Here is a 20,281-nt window from a genome sequence, read left to right on the forward strand (position 1 = left end):
AACATCTTATGCACCAGATACCAGAGTTCTTCACGAACCGCGCGAGCTGTTCGCGAACAAGCTCGACTCGATAAAAATTCGGTTTGGCTCGGTTCGTTAGGAACTCGAGCTCGAGCTCGAACACATAAATGTGTTCGTTAAGGAAAACGAGCTCGAGCCGAGTTTTTAGCGTGTTCGGCTCGAGCTCGGCTAGAACTCGTTCAGCTCGAGTTCAGCTCGTTAAAATTCGAAAAAATGAAATATTTTCAGGATATTGGTGATGCAACATATAATACATCTATAGATTTTAGTAATGAAACCAATGTTTAAGGAAAAAATAATTTTATTTGGTTTACTATTTCTATCAGTCAAGCATCAGTTTGACCAGTACCACTAACTAGTGTTTATTCTTGAATTGATGCTTTCTCTTTTTTTTTAAATATTTTTTATCGATCCAACCGTATGAATGTGAACATATATATATATATATAGGGTCCTACTCTGGTACAAACCATCTTAGCGTACAAACTACAAACTAAAATTAAAAAGTCTCTAAATCAAATTGAAATATAGCACATATGGTATGGAAATTGATCGTTGCGAGATGAACAAAAATACAGTGAAGTCGGATTTCAAAAAATATTCACCGATTAACGGGAAAATTCAAATTAAAAACGGAGGGGAATCTGCGGATCATGTGTGATAGGGTGTATATTAACTGGTGTGTGGTTGCCCCTGCGGGGCCATTAGATTAGATTCATCCAAGGGCTTATATTGAGTTTGTAGTTTGTACACTAACTTAGTTTGTATTTGAGCACTTCCCTATATATATATATATAGGGTCTTACTCCAGTACAAACTCCTTACTGTACAAACGTACAAACCAGTGATTATGGCAATAATATTTAGTGATTAGCAGATTTTAATATAACAAATACATACATCCATCACCACCACCGCCACAATCACCACCACCACCAACCACCACTGCGCCTCTCTCTCTCCACCAGTCACCACCAACCACCACTGCCCCCTCTTTCTCTCACCACCCACCACCACCACCACTGCCAGCAGCTCTCTTTGGTTGTTCGCTCACCTACCTGTGCTATACACACAATCGTGTCTCTCTGTCTCAATCGTGTTTCTAGCACTGCCCTCGCGCCGCGCTGCACCAGCACTCGGCTATGTCGCCCTGTAAGTGCTCCCCTCCCCTTATCTCTCCATCAGACCCCCTGATAGATTTAGTGATTTTGTTCAATCATTTAGTGATTCTGTTCAAGTCATTTAGTGATTGTTTGTACGTTTGTAAACTAAAGAGTTTGTATTTGAGCACTTGCCTATATATATATATATATATATATATATATATATATATATATATATATATATATATATATATATATATATATTAGTGATGTAAACAACATTTCGGAAAAAATTAATTTTATTTGGTTTGTTATTTTATCAGTCAAGCATTAGTTTGATTAGAACCACACACTAGTATTTAGTGCTAAACTGGTATTTCGATTTTTTTAAAAATATTTCACATAGATACAACCGTATGGATGTTAACATATTTTTTAGTTATGTAGCCAAAGTTTTTGAAAATAATAATTTTATTTGTTTTGCTATTTTAACAATCAAGTAGAGGTTTGACTAGTACTGCTAACTAGTGTTTAATCCTGATTTAGTACTTTGATATTTTAAAAAATATTTTTTAGCGTTCCAACCGCAAGATGTTAACATATATACATGTTAGTGAAATAACCAAAGTTTCAAAAAAATAATTTTATTTGGTTAGTTATTATAAAAGTCAACTAGCGGTTTCACTTTTTTTTTTTTTTTGGTTCGGCTCGTATTTGTTCACGAATAAGCCCGTGTTCAACTCATTAATTATCGAACTCGAGCTCGATTACAATTTTTATTCGATAAAAAACTTCGGCTCGGCTGGTTAGAAAAAATAAATTTAAAATCCGTCCCGACTCGTTCAAAATTCGGCTCAATTCTGTTCGTGAACAGCCCTACCAGATACGGTACCAAGCACCCCAACGATGACCGGTGAATCATGCAACGTTGACTAAACACCTCTACCTCACAGTAGGGGTGAACAAAAAACCGATTAACCTACAAAACCGATCCAACCCGCACCTTATTTCGGCTGACCAAACCGAACCGTTCCCAACCGAGAAGTAATTGGGTTCGTTTTTTATTAACCCGAATAGATTGGGTTGGGTCAGGGTTTTTAATTTTTTAACCCCCACCCAACCCAACCCAACCCGTTTAAAATAACATAGTCTGGTAGTACACTATTAAAATTATAACAGTCCATCAAAGTATTGCAGCCCAGCCCATTAGCATCTGACCTAAATCATTTCTCTATGCTTCCAGTTCATAGGTTGTTATTATGTTAATTTTTCTGTAAATATTGATAAATTTATTAATAATAGTTCATAACCATCCTTAGATTATTATGCAAATACAAGGTGTTTGTATATTTAACCACATTCTGTATGTATATTCTGTACTTGTTAATCACCATAGCAGAGAGTGATGGAGTTGAAAAGCAAATGCTGCAATTTACTACTAGTAAATCTATGTCTCTGGGACTGGGATTGAGTCCAGATTTTTGAAATGCTGCAATGTGTTTTTGCAATGTGTAGTCTATTTAAACTACTAAGCTACATACAGATTGTGTTTGTGTGTTTTTAATTTTGACGGGATAAAACCCGATAAACCCGACCCAACCCAACCCGACGTATGAATAATAGGGTTGGGTTGGAAATATTTATGAGGGTTAACGGGTTCGAATTTTTATAACCTGATTAAATTGGGTTGGGTTGAGTTTTTGCCCCTAACCCGGCCAACCCAATCCGTGTTCACCCCTACCTTACAGGTCTTGTTGCAATTATTTGAAGTCCGACCGACGGCTTGCCCAATTAAAAAAGTGTTTGTCCTATTGTTGTCTGAAGTGAACAAGTTGACTGCGGTCTAGGGGTGTTCATGGGTCGGGTTGGGTCGGTTTTACCCGAAACCCCAACCCAACTCATTATATTCGGTTTTAATAAATTCTAACTCATTTAAATTTTGATTTAAATTTTATTGATTTGGGTTGGTTAGAATTCATTTCGGGTTGGTTTGGGTTGGCTCAAATACCCTTTTATTTTTTATGGTTATATTTTTTATTTGGGTCGGTTAGAATCTGTGTTCTGATTGATAATGCCGTAATTTTTGGTTAACTGCAGAGTAAGCCTCCATCAATCTCTCATGTTCCGCTACAAAATAAAAAAAACAAATGCATGTTTCAATAGTCCTAGTGCCGTGTATACTACAATACATAAACTCCTATAAATACGTGTGCTTTCAAAAATAGATCATAATAGACTCTGAAATTTCAAAAATTGAATATTAGATTATGAAGTTTTAAAAATATAAAATAAATAATACTAAGTGTCCTATATTTTAGGTAAATTATATCAAAATAAGGATGTAGTGCATAATTAAATGTCGGGTTGGGTTGGGTCGGTTAAAAATTAAGTAAAACCCTAATCCAACCTATTTAATTTGGCTTTTTAAATTTTTAGCTTAATTACTTTTTGATTTTTTTTTTTTCCGGATTGGGTTAGAGTCGAGTAGGATCGGATAGGGTCGGTTAGGTCGGGTTTTGAAACCTATGAAAACCCCTACTGCGGTCTGAGGCGGATCATGTTTGAAACCAGAGCAGAGCTAGAAACACCTCTCAGTTGTGTGTCCTTAATCTCAGAGCTTAGTTCAGGTTCAAAGACCTCAGTAAATATCTGACCCTAAGATACAGATGGATCTTTTGGAGCTTAGTACAAAAAGATCCTAAATATATATATTTCACAAGTGGCCTCAATATAATTTGACCTTTCTTTACAAGTGGTTGAGTAATCTATAACCAATAATCAAGAATCGACAGAAACTACCATGTCATCGGATTTTCAGAGAGTTGTTAAAATCTGGTCCATGGCTTACTATCGATCTAGAGTCGTATATGTTCACAAGTCATAACACAAGCACTGAGAAGCTTGAGCCTTGAGCTATAGATCCAATGGCTCCCAATTACAACCATGTCATCAAGTGCATTCCAATCTACAAAGCAGCAATAGACGACGACTGGGAGAAAGCAAGGCACATTTTTGAAGAAGAAAAGATAGAATTTGATGCGCATATCACGTACTGGAAAGAGACAGCTCTGCACATAGCGGTGGGAACCAACAGTTCTCACCGCTTTGTAGAGCAGTTGGTGGAGCAGATGAAGCTAAAAAATCCACAGATGTTGCTGACTGTTAACTGGGCTGGGAGTAATCCGCTTCTTTATGCTGCCAAGGTGGGGAATATGCGAGGGGCAGAGCTTTTGGTAGGCCTAAACCCGGAGATTACTCAGCTCAGTAACAACTCTGGGGAGAACGCCTTGGAGGCGGCAGCAAATCATGGGCGGAGAGACATACTGTTGTACTTGCTGCACAACACGAAAGATGTCGTTGGAGAGGACGGACGTAGTCCTTTTCGAGGAGCACATGGTGCTGATCTTCTCGCCTTTTGCATCTTGAGTGATTTTTATGGTAGGTCTGTTCAATCTGAGTTGGTCACTCAACATGGTATTACAGATTTAAGTTGATTTGTTTGTTTTAGTTTTCTATGTACGCACGTGCTAATACGATGGATGGATCTTGGGCAGATATTGCTCTGTATTTAGTAAAAGAGTACCCAGCCATTGTGACAGAGAAAAGTAAGAGCAATTACCAGCAGACCAGCTTACAAATACTAGCAGCAAAAAGTAAGGCTTTTCGAAGTGGAAGTAGTTATGGATTTTGGCAAGGAATCATCTACTCATGTGAGTAATTTTTGTCTATGGTATCCTGTCTTGTCTTGGGTAAAATCTCCTTTGCATTCAAGACTACACCTTAATGATTAATTTTCTAGGTAATTAGTTATCTTCTGTTTTTTTTTTGTTTTTATCGAGACACGGTGTGATATTTCATACATCTTGGTTGATAATGAATCATAAGGGATCCCTGTTAATCGCGAGAAAGCATTGGAGTCTCCTGTCAAGGGAACATTTCAACAGAGCACACCCCAGAACCCAATTAAAGGTATATATATACTTATACTTAACTAATGTCAATTTGAGCTCTAGTTGTCTTTATAGTACTAATCATTTCTACTTATCTATTTTCAGCAAGCTATGATTTAAAGAATTCTATTTGGAGGGTACTTCAGTCCTTAGGTATGGAATCAAAGCCACACACCTACTGATGTCTCTCACTGATATGGTTCAAGGCTTGGTTTAAAGTAAATGTTTTCCGAATTGTAACATAAAATCACTGCAGCACCGCATATTAAGCAGATCCATGACAACAAAGTAAGGCACATACAGGCAGAGGAACTAGTTAAACAAATGTGCTCAGCTGTTATAGACAAGGTGGAACACGGAGCTACTTGGAATTTATTCGGAAAGGCAATAATAACAGCAGTAGAACATGGCATTCATGAGCTTATAGAAGAGTGCATCAATCAGTATCCAGGCATCGTCTGGTATGAAATCAATGGATTCTACTTGTTCTCATTGGCTGTCAAGCACCGACAGGAAAAAGTGTACAACCTTTTATATCAAATGTCAGGGCATAAGGCGTACGTGGTGGCAGATAAACAAAATGGAGAGAATTCACTGCATTACGCTGGAAAGCTAGCGCCTCCACATCGCCTCAATACAGTCACTGGTGCGGCTTTGCAAATGCAACGCGAGCTTCAGTGGTTCAAGGTCATCCTCATACCTTCAATTTGTCAAATTTCTTGAATATTTCTATCCTACTTATAATATATCTTGGTCAGGAAGTTGAAAAGCTCGTGAAACATTCACACAAAGAAGCCGTAAACACTGAACACAATACACCAAGAATGGTATTCACTCTTGAACACAAGGAGCTCCTTAAAGAAGGACAAGAATGGATGAAGAGTACATCATCATCAGCCACGGTAGTAGCAGCTCTTTTTGTTACTATGGCATTTGCAGCCATATTTACAGCGCCTGGAGGAAACAGCGATGCTGGAAAACCACTATTCTTACGCGATCCAGTCTTCATTCTCTTTGTAATATCAGACGCAGTTGCATTATTCTCTTCATCAACCTCTGTGCTGGTGTTTTTGTCTGTACTCAGTTCACGTTTTGCAGAAGAGGATTTTTTATATGCTTTACCAAAGAGATTGACACTCGGACTAATGTCGTTATTCATAGCAATAGCGGCCACAATGATTGCCTTTGGCGCGGCACTTTCACTTGTGATAGGTAACGAAGTACATTCGATCACTGCTCCTGTAATTTTACTGGCTGCCATTCCGGTAACATTGTTTTTATTGTTGCAGTATCCTCTGCTTGTGGAACTTTTTCGCTCCACGTATGGAAGTGGCATTTTCTACAAGCAAAACGATTTGTTGCTTCATTAAATTTAATAATTAATATTAATTTGAATTTTTTCACTTGACCAGTTATGTAATTTGTTCTGTTATTACTGTTTCTGACACTACTGGTATGTGTTCTTGAGCAAGTAACCGAAATAGTGTGCTTAATCTACTAATATATAAGCGCTGATCCTCAAATAACACAGTTTATCATTGTGGTCAAAAATAAAGAACTTCAACTTTTTTTCGCTTTTAGACAAATTGTTGCCTCTTCAGTCTTCCATCACTTTCTAGTAGTTGTACAGTGCTACAAAGTGTTGTCACTTTTACAAAACTTCCATTAATCAAGACAAAAGGCATGAATCAATCTAGAAAGCATTCTCTCATAACATTGTGCAGAACTGTATTTACAAAGAAAAGATGTAATCTCCTGTACTTATTGTTTGCTTTTTATATCCACTACTAGAATATTCTTTCTAACAAACTAATTCACACTCCCAAGTTGTGTGCTGAGCTGTCTTGCTGATGTGTATCTTCATTGACCTCCTCAGTGCTACCTTCGTTTATTGTGGCTATATCTTTAACATCCCCCTCAAGATGGATGGCTAAAATAGATTGAAGACACTCAGCTTGCCAAGTAAAAACCTAAGCTGATTGCTAGCCAAGCCTTTTGTAAACATATCTGCAGGTTGATCAAAAGTAGATAAGTGAGCAATGTGTTGTGCCAATACATGAACAGTATAAAAAATGTCAGGCCTGGAAATAATAAGGTAAATGAGTTTGCCAATTGACCTTCTATAGAGAGACGCATAAGAAATGCCAGGCTCCTTTGAAGGTTTGGACTAGTTATGATTTTGTTCAATTGGAATGAGTGAAGGTTTGCGATCACTCATACCAGCATCTTAGAAGATCATACGTATATTTTCTCTGATTTAAGTAGATACCTGCAGGGGACCTAGCAAATTCCATGCCAAGAAGGTATTTCAGATGCCCTAAATCTTTGATTTGAAACTGAGATGTTAAGAAAGTTTTGACAGCTGATATAGCTGAAGTATCACATAAATATTGTAATCAAAATGGAGAACAATTACTTTTATAAATTGCAGGACATTATGTTCTACAATATAACTCATAAGCAGAACAGAAATCTTAATGCTTGTTAAAGTTAAAAAATATTAATGGTTAATTGATAATTATGCTTAAGACTACTTATAAATGATAAAAAATATATAAATTTGGATAATCAAAATATGAAAATTTATGATTAAACCAAAAAATTATGGCTCATACTCCAATATTCCAATTTTTTTGTGTTCTTTATGGAACTTGATCTATATAAGTTAATAATGTCAGTATTATTAAATCTTATTAATTCATTAAGATTATTATATCATGGATGGAAGAATGTGTGGAAAATGAAAGTGCCTCACAAAATTGAAAAAGTTTCTCTGGCTAGTATGTAGAAATAACGTAGCTGTTAGGAACTTATTGAGTGCAAATAACTATTCTACGCCCTATGTGTGACAGTGTGAGACTGATGTCAAGCATCTCATACATGTTTTGATGGACTGCAATTTTGCAAAACAATGTTGGAGTTTTATGGGGATGGAATATGATGTGTTTAGAGTTGAGTCAGCATCAGACTGGTTGCTAGAGAGACACAAGATATGTTAGTGCAGATTGTCACGGTACTTGGGGGAATATGGTGTGCAAGAAATCTAAAGTATGGGAACAGAAGCCTTTAAATCCAGTATGTATTGACAATGCAGTGGAGTGTAAAACTAGTCATTCAATAGAGAGAATTAAGAAAAAGAAAGACGAATACTAACATGCAGCAAATCATTGTTGTTTCCGTTTTATGTTGTTGTTGCTGTTTCTCAAGACTATGTGTGGATTGTGCAAACCAGCGTTAGCCTCAGACCCTTATAGAATTAAGACAACCTCATTATATAATAATTAGGCGTGTTTGAGTTGGCTTATAAGTAGATCATAAGTTGAAAATTGTACTTCACCTTAGAAACTACTTAAAAGTGAGTTGGCTTCAATATTTGGTATCGTCTCTTTTGCTTGTGTCAGCAGAAATAGATCATGCCGACGAAGCAGAGAACCAAAAAACAACTTGCCATCATCTCTATTCATTTGTTTATCTTTGTTGAAGCCTTGGTTTCAGCCGGCTCCGATTTGTTTAATAAGCCAATCTCAATCATACCGTCTGTCCTCGTTTATTATCCAAAGGCCAAAACTCCACAATCACCTTTTGTATATTAAATACCAACGCCCAGTGTATATACTAGTTTATTAGTAGTTGCAGACTTGCAGGTGTTGAATCGGGAATGACCAGTAATAACAAATTATTTTCCTTCACTTCATTTCTAACTGTTGGAACAATGTGGGTTTAAGCCCCACATTGTTATGTCAATTTTGATTCACAAACTTGAGTGAGCATTGCTGTATGTGTACAACGAGTGACACTTGGAATGCGTTCTCCTCCGAGAGATCTTTCCAAGGCATTTTGAATTACTTAAAATGATTGATTAAGAGATGAATGGGATGGAAGTATCCAAAGTTGGTGTCTTAGAAGTGGAAAATGGTGCTTGAAACTTATATTCCACGTTGAAAAGAATATGGGTCTTTCATGCCTTTATATCGGCCTTATTCACTTAGTCCCATCCGATTTTATAATAAAAATTATAAATAAAAATTATAATATTAAATTTTTATTCAAAAAAAATTTAGAAATAAGTTATAAAACTATATTTTATAACAAAAATAAAGTGCGTGTCACATTCTCGTCCCCAATATATACAACTCAGAGAGGAAGGAAATAGTTGTTTTCCTCATTTTACAAGTCATACACGTTCATCTCCTCATTTATATTATAAATTTCAATGAATATATAGTCAATTTAACTGATAACATATATCATGAGACGAAGAGGGTATTGTAGAACTGGGAAAAGTTAACAAGTCAGACTCGACAAATTAATACTATAAACCCACTTGTCTAATACTCTTAACGGAAAAGACAATGGACAACGTATAAGTGATTCAACGCAACATGGCCTTGGGAGTAACCATAACAACTACACTATTGTCTTCATCTGATTAACAAACGCACACACTTGTTTATAAATCTATAACAATATCCAGAGATTCCTACAAGTCTAGCAAATACTTGTACTTTAAGCTTGACCTGTCCAATGGCAAATTACGATTATGTGATCGATTGTCTTCCACTCTATAAGGCAGCAATAGAAGGTGACTGGGAAACTGCAAAGCGCATCTTTGAGGAAGAAAATCGTGATATTAACGGGTCTATCTCATATTTTTCTGAGACTGCTCTACATGTAGCGGTGGGAACAAACAGTTCCCACCGCTTTGTAGAGAAATTAGTAGAGATGATTATGGAGGTAGGAACTCGGCAAATGCTGAGGACATGTAACTGTTATGGAACTAGTATAATCCATTATGCTGCTAAGGTAGGAAATACACGAGCTCTAAGAGTTTTGGTTGATAAAGACCCGGAAATTGTTCAGTTTAAGGAGGCCGCTAGCTACACTGCCTTAAAGCTGGCAGCATTGCGCGGTCATAGAGAGACATTGTGTTATTTACTGGAGGTGACAGAAGATGTTTATACCGATCCACAAATTAGTCCTTTTTATGGATATAATGGTGCTGATCTTCTCTGCCACACTATCACAGCTGGTTTGTATGGTATGTGCCGGTTGGTTTTCCATAATTTACTTTTGTTTGCTAAGTCTCTTTTTAGATGTCGTATTTTTATTTTTGTTGGTCAAATTAACTAAGTTTTAACCAAATATTATAAGTCACTCACTCATTATTTTAAAAAACTGAAAATTACATCTTAAAATAGATTAAAAGTTATTTCCGGTGACATTTTTTTTATTTTGTCAACTGATAAAATATTAATAAATTTCAGTCAAAATTTGGTCAATTTAACCGGCACAAAATGAAATGTGACAATTAAAAAGGAGCGGGAGGAGGGAGTACAGTAAATATCACTCGTTCTCAAAGTCAAGTGGATCTGTCTTAAATGGAGTACTAATTCTTCTAAAACAAGTTCTATGTTTTGGTAAGTTGTATTTTTTTTATTTATTATATCAGGTGTCTGAGCCACCTTTGCCTGCGCATTGCAGAACACACAGTACTCTGTTAGAATATAATAGGATCTTGTTGAGCCCTTCTCCTAATATCTTAGGGTTCGTTTGGTTGAGGGTATCTGAAATCAGGTATGAGTTTCGTCCATTCCAAACACATACCTGATGTTTGGTTGAAAAAAATAAATTTTCAAACCCATTTCTCAAACCCACAAGGTATGGTTTTTGATACCCAAGGAATGAGGTGGGTACGAAACGGGGGTATCGATATGAGTTTCATATTTTATTTTTTTATCTCTATTTAAGCAATTAGATATTAATATTTATTATAAAAATAATCAATAATGCAAAAATATATAATAATAATAATTTTATTAATATTTTTAATTAATACAAATAACCAATAAAATTATTTTTAAAAAGTTAAATATATTGATTCCAGCAATCAACCAAACCCATGATATTATATATGATACCTTAAACTCATACCACATTAATCCGATTCCTCATTCCAATCCCATGTCACTCCGCGAACCAAACGACCCCTTAAGGTTTTAGATGAGCTGGTTCTTAACATGATATCAATATGGTATCAGAGCTTAGACTCGGCGGAGACTCGAGTTCGACTACCTGTGACCCCTAATATTCTCAAAATTTGTTAAGGACACGAAGGCAATGTTATGTTGCAAAAGATGAGCAACTTTCACATTGATGTGTTTATACTTTATATTGTTTCAAATTTGAAGTTTATTTATGTCAATTTTCGATTTGATACTTCAATTGTTTTAAGCCTTCAAATTTTACTAGTCACAGTGGATGATAATTGCAGATGTGGCTCTATATCTAGTAAAAATGTACCCAGACCTGGTGACGGAGGTAAACATCAGTTCAAAGACTGGATTTCAAACACTAGCAGCAAAACCTAATGCTTTCCAAAGTGGAAGTAAGCTTGGGTTTTGGCAACAACTCATCTATTCATGTGAGTTGTCTTCCCAGTCATCATTGTATTCAAGAATTTTAATATGTGGGCATTTGGAGACTTATTTTAGCATGCATTGATATATTTGATTCTTGTGTTTTGATAAGTGATTCCTGTTGATCGGGAGAAGGCTTTGAAGGCCCCTATTGTGAGACCAACACAGGTGGGCACAATGCAAAACCAAACTTCAAAAGGTAGATCTATTCTTCTCTTAAGCAAATTTTAGACAAAATTATCTTTTTACTGATCATTGGTACTCATTCAATTTCAGCAAGCGATTGTTTGAATGTTTCCTTATGGAGTGTGCTTCAATTCTTTGGTAAGACATTTTCTTAATAATTCAGCAAGCTATGGTGTGGATGCCTTGATGTATAATCTACCAAATAAATGAATCAGAAGTCAATTGTTTCGCCAAAATTTATTGGAAATATAATCTACACGGATAATAATGATTTAAGGACTTTCTACTGGAGTCTTTGTTTTATCTTGCTGTGCTTCACCCATCAAAACGATCTCTGCCACCTGACTGGAAATAGCTTTATCATGTTTTTTCTCTAACATGATATATATTCAGCACCACACATCAAGAAGCTACATGACACCAAAGTGGAGCACATACAAGCAGAAGAACTTGTAAAACAAATGTGTGCAACTGTTATTAACAAGCGTAGCCATGCCATTGCTTGGGATGTATTGGGATCCGCATTAGCGATAGCAGCAACACACGGCATTTATGAGCTTATAGAAGAGTGCATCCATCACTATCCAGGCCTCATCTATTACAATGAAGGAGGATTCTTTTTGTTCCTAGTTGCAATCACAGAACGTCAGGAGAAAGTGTACAGTTTTCTGTATCAAATATCAGGGCATAAGGTGTTTTTAGGAATAGATAGGATCAATGGAGATAATGCATTACATTTAGCTGGAAAGTTAGCCCCTTCGCATCGCCTCAATAAGGTCACTGGTGCAGCTTTGCAAATGCAGCGTGAGCTTCAATGGTTCAAGGTCATGCTCACTGTCATACACATATATACCCTTTGCCAAATTTTATAGAATGCTTTTTGAATTACTTTTAAGCACACATACAGATATCTGATCTAAGAATTAATAGTCATGTCTCTTTAGTCCACTCTTTATAGCTCTAATAAGTCATCTCTAATTCGACATTTTAAGGCACATATATTGCTTATACAATTGTTTGATATTGTATTTTATAAAGTGCTGGAAAAGGTCCTCAGATCAAGAGTGCCTACTTAAGTGCTTGACGTGTTCTATGACTGCTACGTCATCTATGACTCAACTTTTTTGAGATGCATATAAGCTGCTTAATTTAAGTGTCTTCTTCCAGTTAAACGATTGATTAATTAAAGGATAGAAGTTACTTCAACCGCTTGGAAGTTTAAACGTAGTTTTATGTCATTATATTTTGGTGCAGGAAGTTGAAAAGTTTGTGGAACCTTCATACAAAGAAGCCTTAAACAATGACTACAAGACGCCAAGAATGGTGTTCACTAGTGAACACACGAAGCTACTCAAAGAAGCACAGCTATGGGTGAAGGATACGTCATCCTCAGCCACTGTTGTAGCAGCTCTTCTTGTTACCATGGCATTTGCAGCCATATTTACTGCACCAGGAGGGAACAATGACGGTGGAAAACCATTGTTCCTGAACGAATCAGTCTTTATGCTTTTCGCCATATCAGACGCAATAGCACTATTCTCTTCCTCAACCTCAGTGTTAGTGTTCTTATCTGTACTGAATTCGCGTTTTGCTGAAGAGGATTTTTTGTATGCTTTGCCGAAGAGATTGACAATTGGACTCATCTCACTATTCATATCGCTAGCATCTACAATGGTTGCATTCAGTGCTACCCTTGCGCTTGTGCTACGTGATAAAATTCAGTGGATTGCTGCTCCGGTCACTATATTAGCTGCAGTTCCAGTGACATTATTTTTGTTGCTGCAATATCCTCTGCTGGTAGAACTCGTTCGCTCCACATATGGAAGAGGCATTTTCTACAAGCAGAGCAATTTGTTGCTTCATTAGATTCAGTTATCGTGATGTATTCTTGAAAAATCTGTGATTATTAAGGTTCCATGTGTACCGAATATGTGTGTATTTTCCATTTATATGTTCTCTTGAAAAATGCACTTCTGAAGTTACTTCTATTTGCATATTTCATCGGCATTTATTTATGTCTGTTTTCTTTGTGGTTTCAATATGGAGTTTGTGAGTTCCGTAGGATGGGCTTATGAAACTTCTTTTGGATCCATGAAGCTAGTTATGCAGTTTCAGGAACTTGCTATAGGTCGAATCTGGATTCATTTCGCTCTTGGCTGCAATGAATTGCTGTGTATCGATCTATTGTTTCCGTTTCATAATTTCACATTTGATATTCATATTGACTGTGCAGGATTAATTTCTCAACTACAAGAAGCAAATGCATCACCTACCGAGTACAGTTCTGTATACGAGTAATTAATTTGTCACCTACCCTGGAATTTTACAAATCCTAATAAAAAATTAATCGATCCTGATTTACAACATTTCCACAAGATTTAACAAATAATTCACTCCTGGAGCTTGAGCTCTCCAATGGCAAATGAAATCGGCTTGATCGATTATTCTACTGTCTATAAAGCTGTAATAGCAAATGACTGGGAAACTGCAAAGCGCATTTTTGTAGAAGGGACTAATAACTTAAATGCTTACTTTGCAGACTACTCCAAGAGCCCTCTGCACATAGCCGTGGGAACAGGAAGTTCACACCGCTTTGTACAAGAATTAGTGGACTGCATTATGCATGTAGGGGATATGCGGATGCTGAGGATTCATAATGAGAATGGAAATAACGCGCTCCACTATGCTGCTACAGTAGGGAATACACGAGCTGCAAGACTTTTAATCAACAAATACCCGGAAATGGTTCAGATCGCTAATCGTTTTGGACACACCGCCTTGGCTATGGCAGCCCAGTGCGGAGACGTTGCATTATTTGCTGGAGGTGACAGAGGATGTGATTGGAGAGGGAGGAACAGCAAAGTAAGGCACTTACAGTCAGAAGAGCTCGTAAAACTAATGTGCTCAACTATTATGAACAAGGGCGACAAAAATCTAGCTTGGGATGTATTTGAAAGGGCAATATCCACAGCAGTAAAATATTGTATTCATGAGCTCATAGAACAGTGCTGCCATCACTATCCAGTAGTTGTCAAGTACAAAGTAAAAGGATTGAACTTGTTCATGGCTGCAATTAGTGAACGTCAAGAAAAAGTGTACAGCCTTGTATATAATATCAAATGTCAGGGTATAAGCTGTTTACATCGGCAGAACATGCCCCTGATGGAAATGCATTGCATTATGCTGGCAAGTTGGCGCCTGCACATCGCCTCAACAAGGTTGCTGGTGCGGCTTTGCAAATGCAACGCGAGCTTCAGTGGTTCAAGGTGATGCTCGTATAATTCAATTAGGGTTGTAAACGAGCCGAGACGAGCCGAGTTTTACCGAGTTCGAGTTGAGTTTTTTCTTACCGAGTCGAGCCAAACTCGATAAGCTTATCGATCTTTTTTTTCGGTTCGAACTCGAGTTCGTTAAAAAATAGTCAGGTTCCAGTTTTTAACGAACCGATCTGAGTCGAACCGAACTGGTCAATAAAAATTTTATTTTTTTCAGATTTCACCAATTGGCTTTGTCTATATAGTACACAATTTAAAAGTTAAAAATTTTGATTACAAAATTGAAAATAAAAAAGCTAAAACTAAAGTTCAACCAAAGTTTTTTTTTTTTGACAATGAGAATGAATATCAACGAAAAGATTCCGCAATTCACCGTGATAATTCTTTCATTCAAGAAAGCTTATCATCTAACCATCGGACATGCAAGATGACCGTGGAAATTTAGACAATAAAACTTTAATGTCTGAAAAGAAAAATCCGTCTTCTTCCAAGCATCCTGAAAGTGTAAACAATGGAACAAGAATAATATAAGTCAATATATATAACAACTAATATATATATTACAAATTAAGGATAATATATCCAATAATAAATAAATATTAAAATCACTTGTATATTATTCGGGAAATGAAAATGAAATGACATGAAATAAAGTCCAACCAAAGATGAATCTTTGGTTAGACACTAAGAAAAAAATAAAATATTGAGAATTTAATAAATCAGTCATTAACAAGCCAACAAGGTGGCACGTAATTGGAGCCAACAAAGTGGTACGTAATTGCCTCTTACAAGCCAAAAAAATGCCATCAATCATGGTCCCCCATAAATGGTACAAATTAGCCATCAATGACGGCACATTTAACATACTAATTAACGAGTAAATGAGAATAAAAACGTTTCCAAACAATTTCAAAAACATTCCATTTATACATAAGAACAAACTTTAATGTGATAAAGTAAATACTAATTAAAAGCAATAAAACCTTTATACAAAGGCCTAAAATTCTAGGGTCCTGTTCCCTGACAACTGTGTGTCAGGGAACAGTTATCCAACACATTACTCCCCAGCCGTTGGATCGTTGATCCAACGGCTGGGGCAAAAGGAAAAATTTTTAGCGTTCCGCGCTTTTTTTCCGCGGATGGGGTGTTTACAACAGGCGATCCGCGTATTTTTTCCGCGGAACGGAGGGAGTTTTTTAAGCGTTCCGCGGTTAATATCCGCGGAACTATCAGACGTGTTTTAAAAAAACAAAACCGCTCAAACACTCGTATATCAGATAGACACACACACCTCTTTCAAACACATTCAAACACAGCTGCTTTGATCAACGATCCCTGCGATTATCTCTTGCCCCAAATCATATCATTCAACCGAATCACAACATATAGGTACGAGTTTATGGGTGTTTAAGTGTTTATCATTCAACTGCGATTTCATGTTTATGTTTAAGTGTGTTAGTATCCCTGCGATTTCATGCTTGATTGTTTAATTTTAACGAATGATTTGTGGAGTTTGGGTTGGATTGGATGTGTAATGGATTGGTAATTGGTTTAGGCTTGTTACATGTAATGTATATTATGTGTTTTAGTTCGTTTATATGATTCACTGCAAAGTGTTTGTGAAAATGCCTCAATGAAAATTTTGGTTTTTTTCGTTAGTTTTTGTATATATGTATGAGGCATTTACGTACAACACCTATACACTAGCATACATGTTGGTAAACATTGAAATTATGAGTTCAAGAACGCATAATAGTGTAATAGTGTAATATGATCATGTGTAGTGATTTTATTTGATATTAAAATTGATGGTGCTTGACTACTTGATTACTTGATTACTTAATTTTTGGTATATATGTATGACGCATTTACGTAGTACACCTAAACACTATGATACATGTTGGTAAACATTTAAATTATGAGTTCAAGAACCCATGATCTACACTATTCTATGCAACTTGATTACTTGCAACATTTGGATTTTATATGATATTAAAATTGATGTTGATTTCATGTTGAATTTTCAGGATGGAAGATATTCTACCAGGGCCACTTAGTCAGGAAGTTATCTTAGATAACTCGTATCATGTGAGTGCTGCTGTTTGGGCTGGTGTTGATCGGGGTCCATTGGAGTGTTTCTGTGGCAACCGGTCTATGAGGAGCTGGTTTCTTTCTGATGCTCAGAAGGAAATTCTACATGCTATAGGGTTTGGCGTGTTTGCCAATCCCAGACTTATACTTCAGACTGACGCGAGGCTAGTGAGTGCTCTTGTTGAGAGGTGGCGTCCGGAGACCAACACATTCTTCATGAGACAGGGGGAGATGACTGTGACCTTGGAGGATGTTGGTTACATATTGGGGTTGCCCATTCATGGTCGGCCTTTAGTGGGAGATGTTATTGACAACCAGAAGGACTTCTTTCGGAGGAACTGGTTTGAGGAGTTGTCGACAGCTGACGTGGATTCGGCTCATACTAGGGGCGGGGTGAGGTACACATGGTTGTTTGAGACGTACGGAGATGATCCCGGTCCTGATCCAGAGCGGATTCTCATCCACACGCAGGCCTATTTGTTCGTTGTTGTAGGTGCTGTTCTTTTTCCTACTACTAGTAGGAATGTGGTGCATCCCCGGTATCTCCGCCATCTTCGCAGACTGAGGGAGATTCCTACATGGTCTTGGGGTTCGGCAGTTCTGTCTTACTTGTACAGGGGGTTGTATCACGCCACACAGAAGGATGCCAAGAAGATATCAGGTTGTGTGTGGTTGTTGATGCTATGGTCTTATGAGAGGTTCGAGATTGGTAGACCTATTCCTGATGAGAGCAGGGGCAGCTATCCGGTAGCTGAGTTTTGGGCTATGCCTGACGAGGATGAGGAGGACGAGGGTAAGGGGAAGAAGGGGAAGGTGGAGGGTAAGGGGAAGGGGAAGGAAGAGGCGAAGGGCAAGGGGAAGGGGAAGGGGAAGGGGAAGGAAGAGGTGAAGGGCAAGGGGAAGGGGAAGGAAGAGGGGAAGGGGAAGGGGAAGAGGGGTAAGGGGAAGGGGAAGGAGCCTGATATTCCCGAGGAGATTGAGGAGGAGGAGGAGATGGAGGAGCAGGGCTGGATTGTGGGTGGGAAGAGGAAACGGGTTAGGCGTGACAGTAGAGCGGCGCCTCATCATAGCTTGCCACATTACAGGGGTGAGTTTGATGGAGTAGCATCAGACGTAGTGAGTTGGACACCCTATTCCGAATTTCATGAGATGGAAGGGGATTCGGATGGGGATCATGACGTATCTGCAGAGGATTGGGAGGCTCGTTATGCTGGGCTTGCTCGGGTCCCATTAGTTCATTATGACATAGTGGAGTATCAGCATTCAGATAGGGTGTTGAGACAGTTTGGTTTGAGGCAGCCTATTCCCCCCCCCTCCGGTATCCATGACTCGGTACAGGCAGGAGAAAGAAGCCTTTCACTACACTGATTGGCGTGCTGTATGGTTTGCTGAGATCGGAGAGTGGGAGCGTTTTGTGGATCACCCCGAGGTTGTGGTGGCTCAGCATTCACTAGACACCGATGACACAGGTTACATGGACTGGTACGAGCACATTTCCAGGCGCCGCGTTGGGAAGCCACAGCCTGTGCCACAGCCGCAGTATTCCACCAGGGAGTTGTTTGACAACCTTCGGGCATTTCAACTTGTAAGCTTGTTTACCCTTTCATAGTACTAAAGTTAAGATTCCTTTATTCGTACTTTGTATGTATCTAATTTCATGACATCAAACTATCTGCAGATTCAGAAGGGTTTGGAATGCCTTAAGGCGATTGATTCAACCATCCCTGAAGGCTATCGCGAGGAATTTAGAGAGATTGCCCCGATATTTGTCGAGCCGTACTGCCGTTTCATGCAACAGCTCAAGGGCCCAGCATACACCCCTCCTGTTTTCGACCATGTCCATCTATCGGCTGTGGCAAAGAGGCCAACTGTTGCAGACGTCTCCCCCCATGACATCATTGATATGACACAGCCGTCTCAGCAGACTACACAGGTCCCTACTGTTCCCGCATCACAGGCCACTTCCTCGAGGCCCGAGAAGATGGATGTTCGTAGGCCTGCTGAACAGAAGTGGCTGATAAGTAAGAAGCTTTCAGAGGAGAAGATGGCCGCCATTAGGAGAGACTGGGGATGGGTACGAGGTCAGCCTGTGGGGCTTCGGGGTGGAATTAAACATGATCTCATGTTCAATTTGGCGGAGAATTCAATGCAGAGCTTGGCACCCGGTGCTTGGATAGATGACCGCATCATATACGGATACATGGTACTATTTCATTTGTGGTGCCGGTCTACATTTAAATTGTGTTGCCTTTATTTATTTTGTAAATAACCTATGTTAATTCCTTGCAGTGGTTGTTACGTGAGCGGGAAGAAGCTATTGCCGCTGCAGGAGTGTATCCGAGAAAGCCAATTTACTACTTCATGGATCCATTTTTCATTACATTGGCTATGGAGCTGGATTACACGGTTCTCACGGAGCGGGTTAAGCGTTTCTTCGTTACGTGGGGTAGTTGTGGGATTGGTCCACCAATCAACGAAGTGGACTACATATTTGTCCCGGCCAATGTTAATGGGAATCACTGGATTTTGATGGTATTGTCTGTGAAGGAATGGGGCGTCATGGTGTTTGATCCTATGACCAACAAAGCTGAACATGCGAAGGAAGAACAATGCGTGGTATGTGATCCGTTCCTTCTTTTTTCTTATATCAATTTGAAGTCTCGTTCATTTCATCTATATTTTGTTGATTGTGTTTTTAGGTTGGACTGTTGGCGAGGATGCTTCGTTATCTTGGCCCCCGACTTACTGTGCCGAAGGAGGACCCTCTAGTCCAGGTCTGGGATGCAATGCCGAAGCAGAATAACTACACTGATTGCGGGGTTTATATTTGCAAGTATATGGATTATCTCTTGCAAGGATATGACCTCTCTACCTTGGTGTGGGACGCTTCAGACCTCGAGGTCTTCCGTTACAGGATTGCCAAGGAGCTTCAGAAGGGGAAAGCAAGATCCATCCCAAACCACCGGATGAGCCAGAGGGTCTCGCAGCTAGCTTAGGACTTTTATTTATTTTCTTATTCTACGAGGATTTGTAGGGAATTAATTGAACAATGATATCATGTAGTTAACATTGGTTTAATATTAATGAATGAAACATTTGTTTGCGTTTATATCGGTCGTTCATCGACCGTGTCACTTCCCCGATTCCCTTTTATTTATTTTAGAATTTGTGGTTGTTATGTGCTTTTCCCCACCCCTTTTACTGTGTTGCATTTGGAATTTCATTATATATGTTGTGAT

General features: G+C 38.3%; 3 protein-coding genes across 4 annotated transcripts; all 3 read left to right on the plus strand.

The window, feature by feature from the left end:
• Positions 1 to 3,678: 3,678 nt before the first annotated feature.
• On the plus strand, positions 3,679 to 6,485 carry LOC108224436 (uncharacterized). 2 transcript variants are annotated; one of them, XM_017399066.2, is made up of 7 exons: positions 3,679 to 4,562; positions 4,679 to 4,834; positions 5,010 to 5,093; positions 5,180 to 5,227; positions 5,331 to 5,761; positions 5,833 to 6,286; positions 6,364 to 6,485. In XM_017399066.2, exons 1-7 carry the CDS (start codon positions 4,049 to 4,051, stop codon positions 6,480 to 6,482), a joined length of 1,806 nt encoding a protein of 601 aa, XP_017254555.1. In that variant the 5' UTR covers positions 3,679 to 4,048; the 3' UTR covers positions 6,483 to 6,485. The 2 variants fall into 2 exon arrangements, with proteins under 2 accessions (XP_017254555.1, XP_017254554.1); XM_017399065.2 differs by having other exon boundaries at positions 5,833 to 6,485.
• A 2,982-nt stretch (positions 6,486 to 9,467) lies between these two features.
• Positions 9,468 to 13,745, plus strand: LOC108226743 (uncharacterized). The gene is made up of 6 exons (XM_017401737.2): positions 9,468 to 10,112; positions 11,346 to 11,495; positions 11,603 to 11,689; positions 11,767 to 11,814; positions 12,070 to 12,500; positions 12,931 to 13,745. Exons 1-6 carry the CDS (start codon positions 9,599 to 9,601, stop codon positions 13,540 to 13,542), a joined length of 1,842 nt encoding a protein of 613 aa, XP_017257226.1. The 5' UTR covers positions 9,468 to 9,598; the 3' UTR covers positions 13,543 to 13,745.
• A 4,250-nt stretch (positions 13,746 to 17,995) lies between these two features.
• On the plus strand, positions 17,996 to 20,167 carry LOC108226740 (uncharacterized). Its single transcript, XM_064080319.1, has 4 exons — positions 17,996 to 18,627; positions 18,721 to 19,245; positions 19,332 to 19,658; positions 19,742 to 20,167. The coding sequence occupies exons 1-4, from the start codon at positions 18,367 to 18,369 to the stop codon at positions 20,036 to 20,038; spliced, it is 1,410 nt and encodes a 469-aa protein (XP_063936389.1). The 5' UTR covers positions 17,996 to 18,366; the 3' UTR covers positions 20,039 to 20,167.
• The last annotated feature ends 114 nt before the right edge of the window (positions 20,168 to 20,281 follow it).

Source organism: Daucus carota, chromosome 6 (genome assembly GCF_001625215.2).
Source record: "Daucus carota subsp. sativus chromosome 6, DH1 v3.0, whole genome shotgun sequence".
NCBI classification, from domain to species: Eukaryota; Viridiplantae; Streptophyta; class Magnoliopsida; order Apiales; family Apiaceae; genus Daucus; species Daucus carota.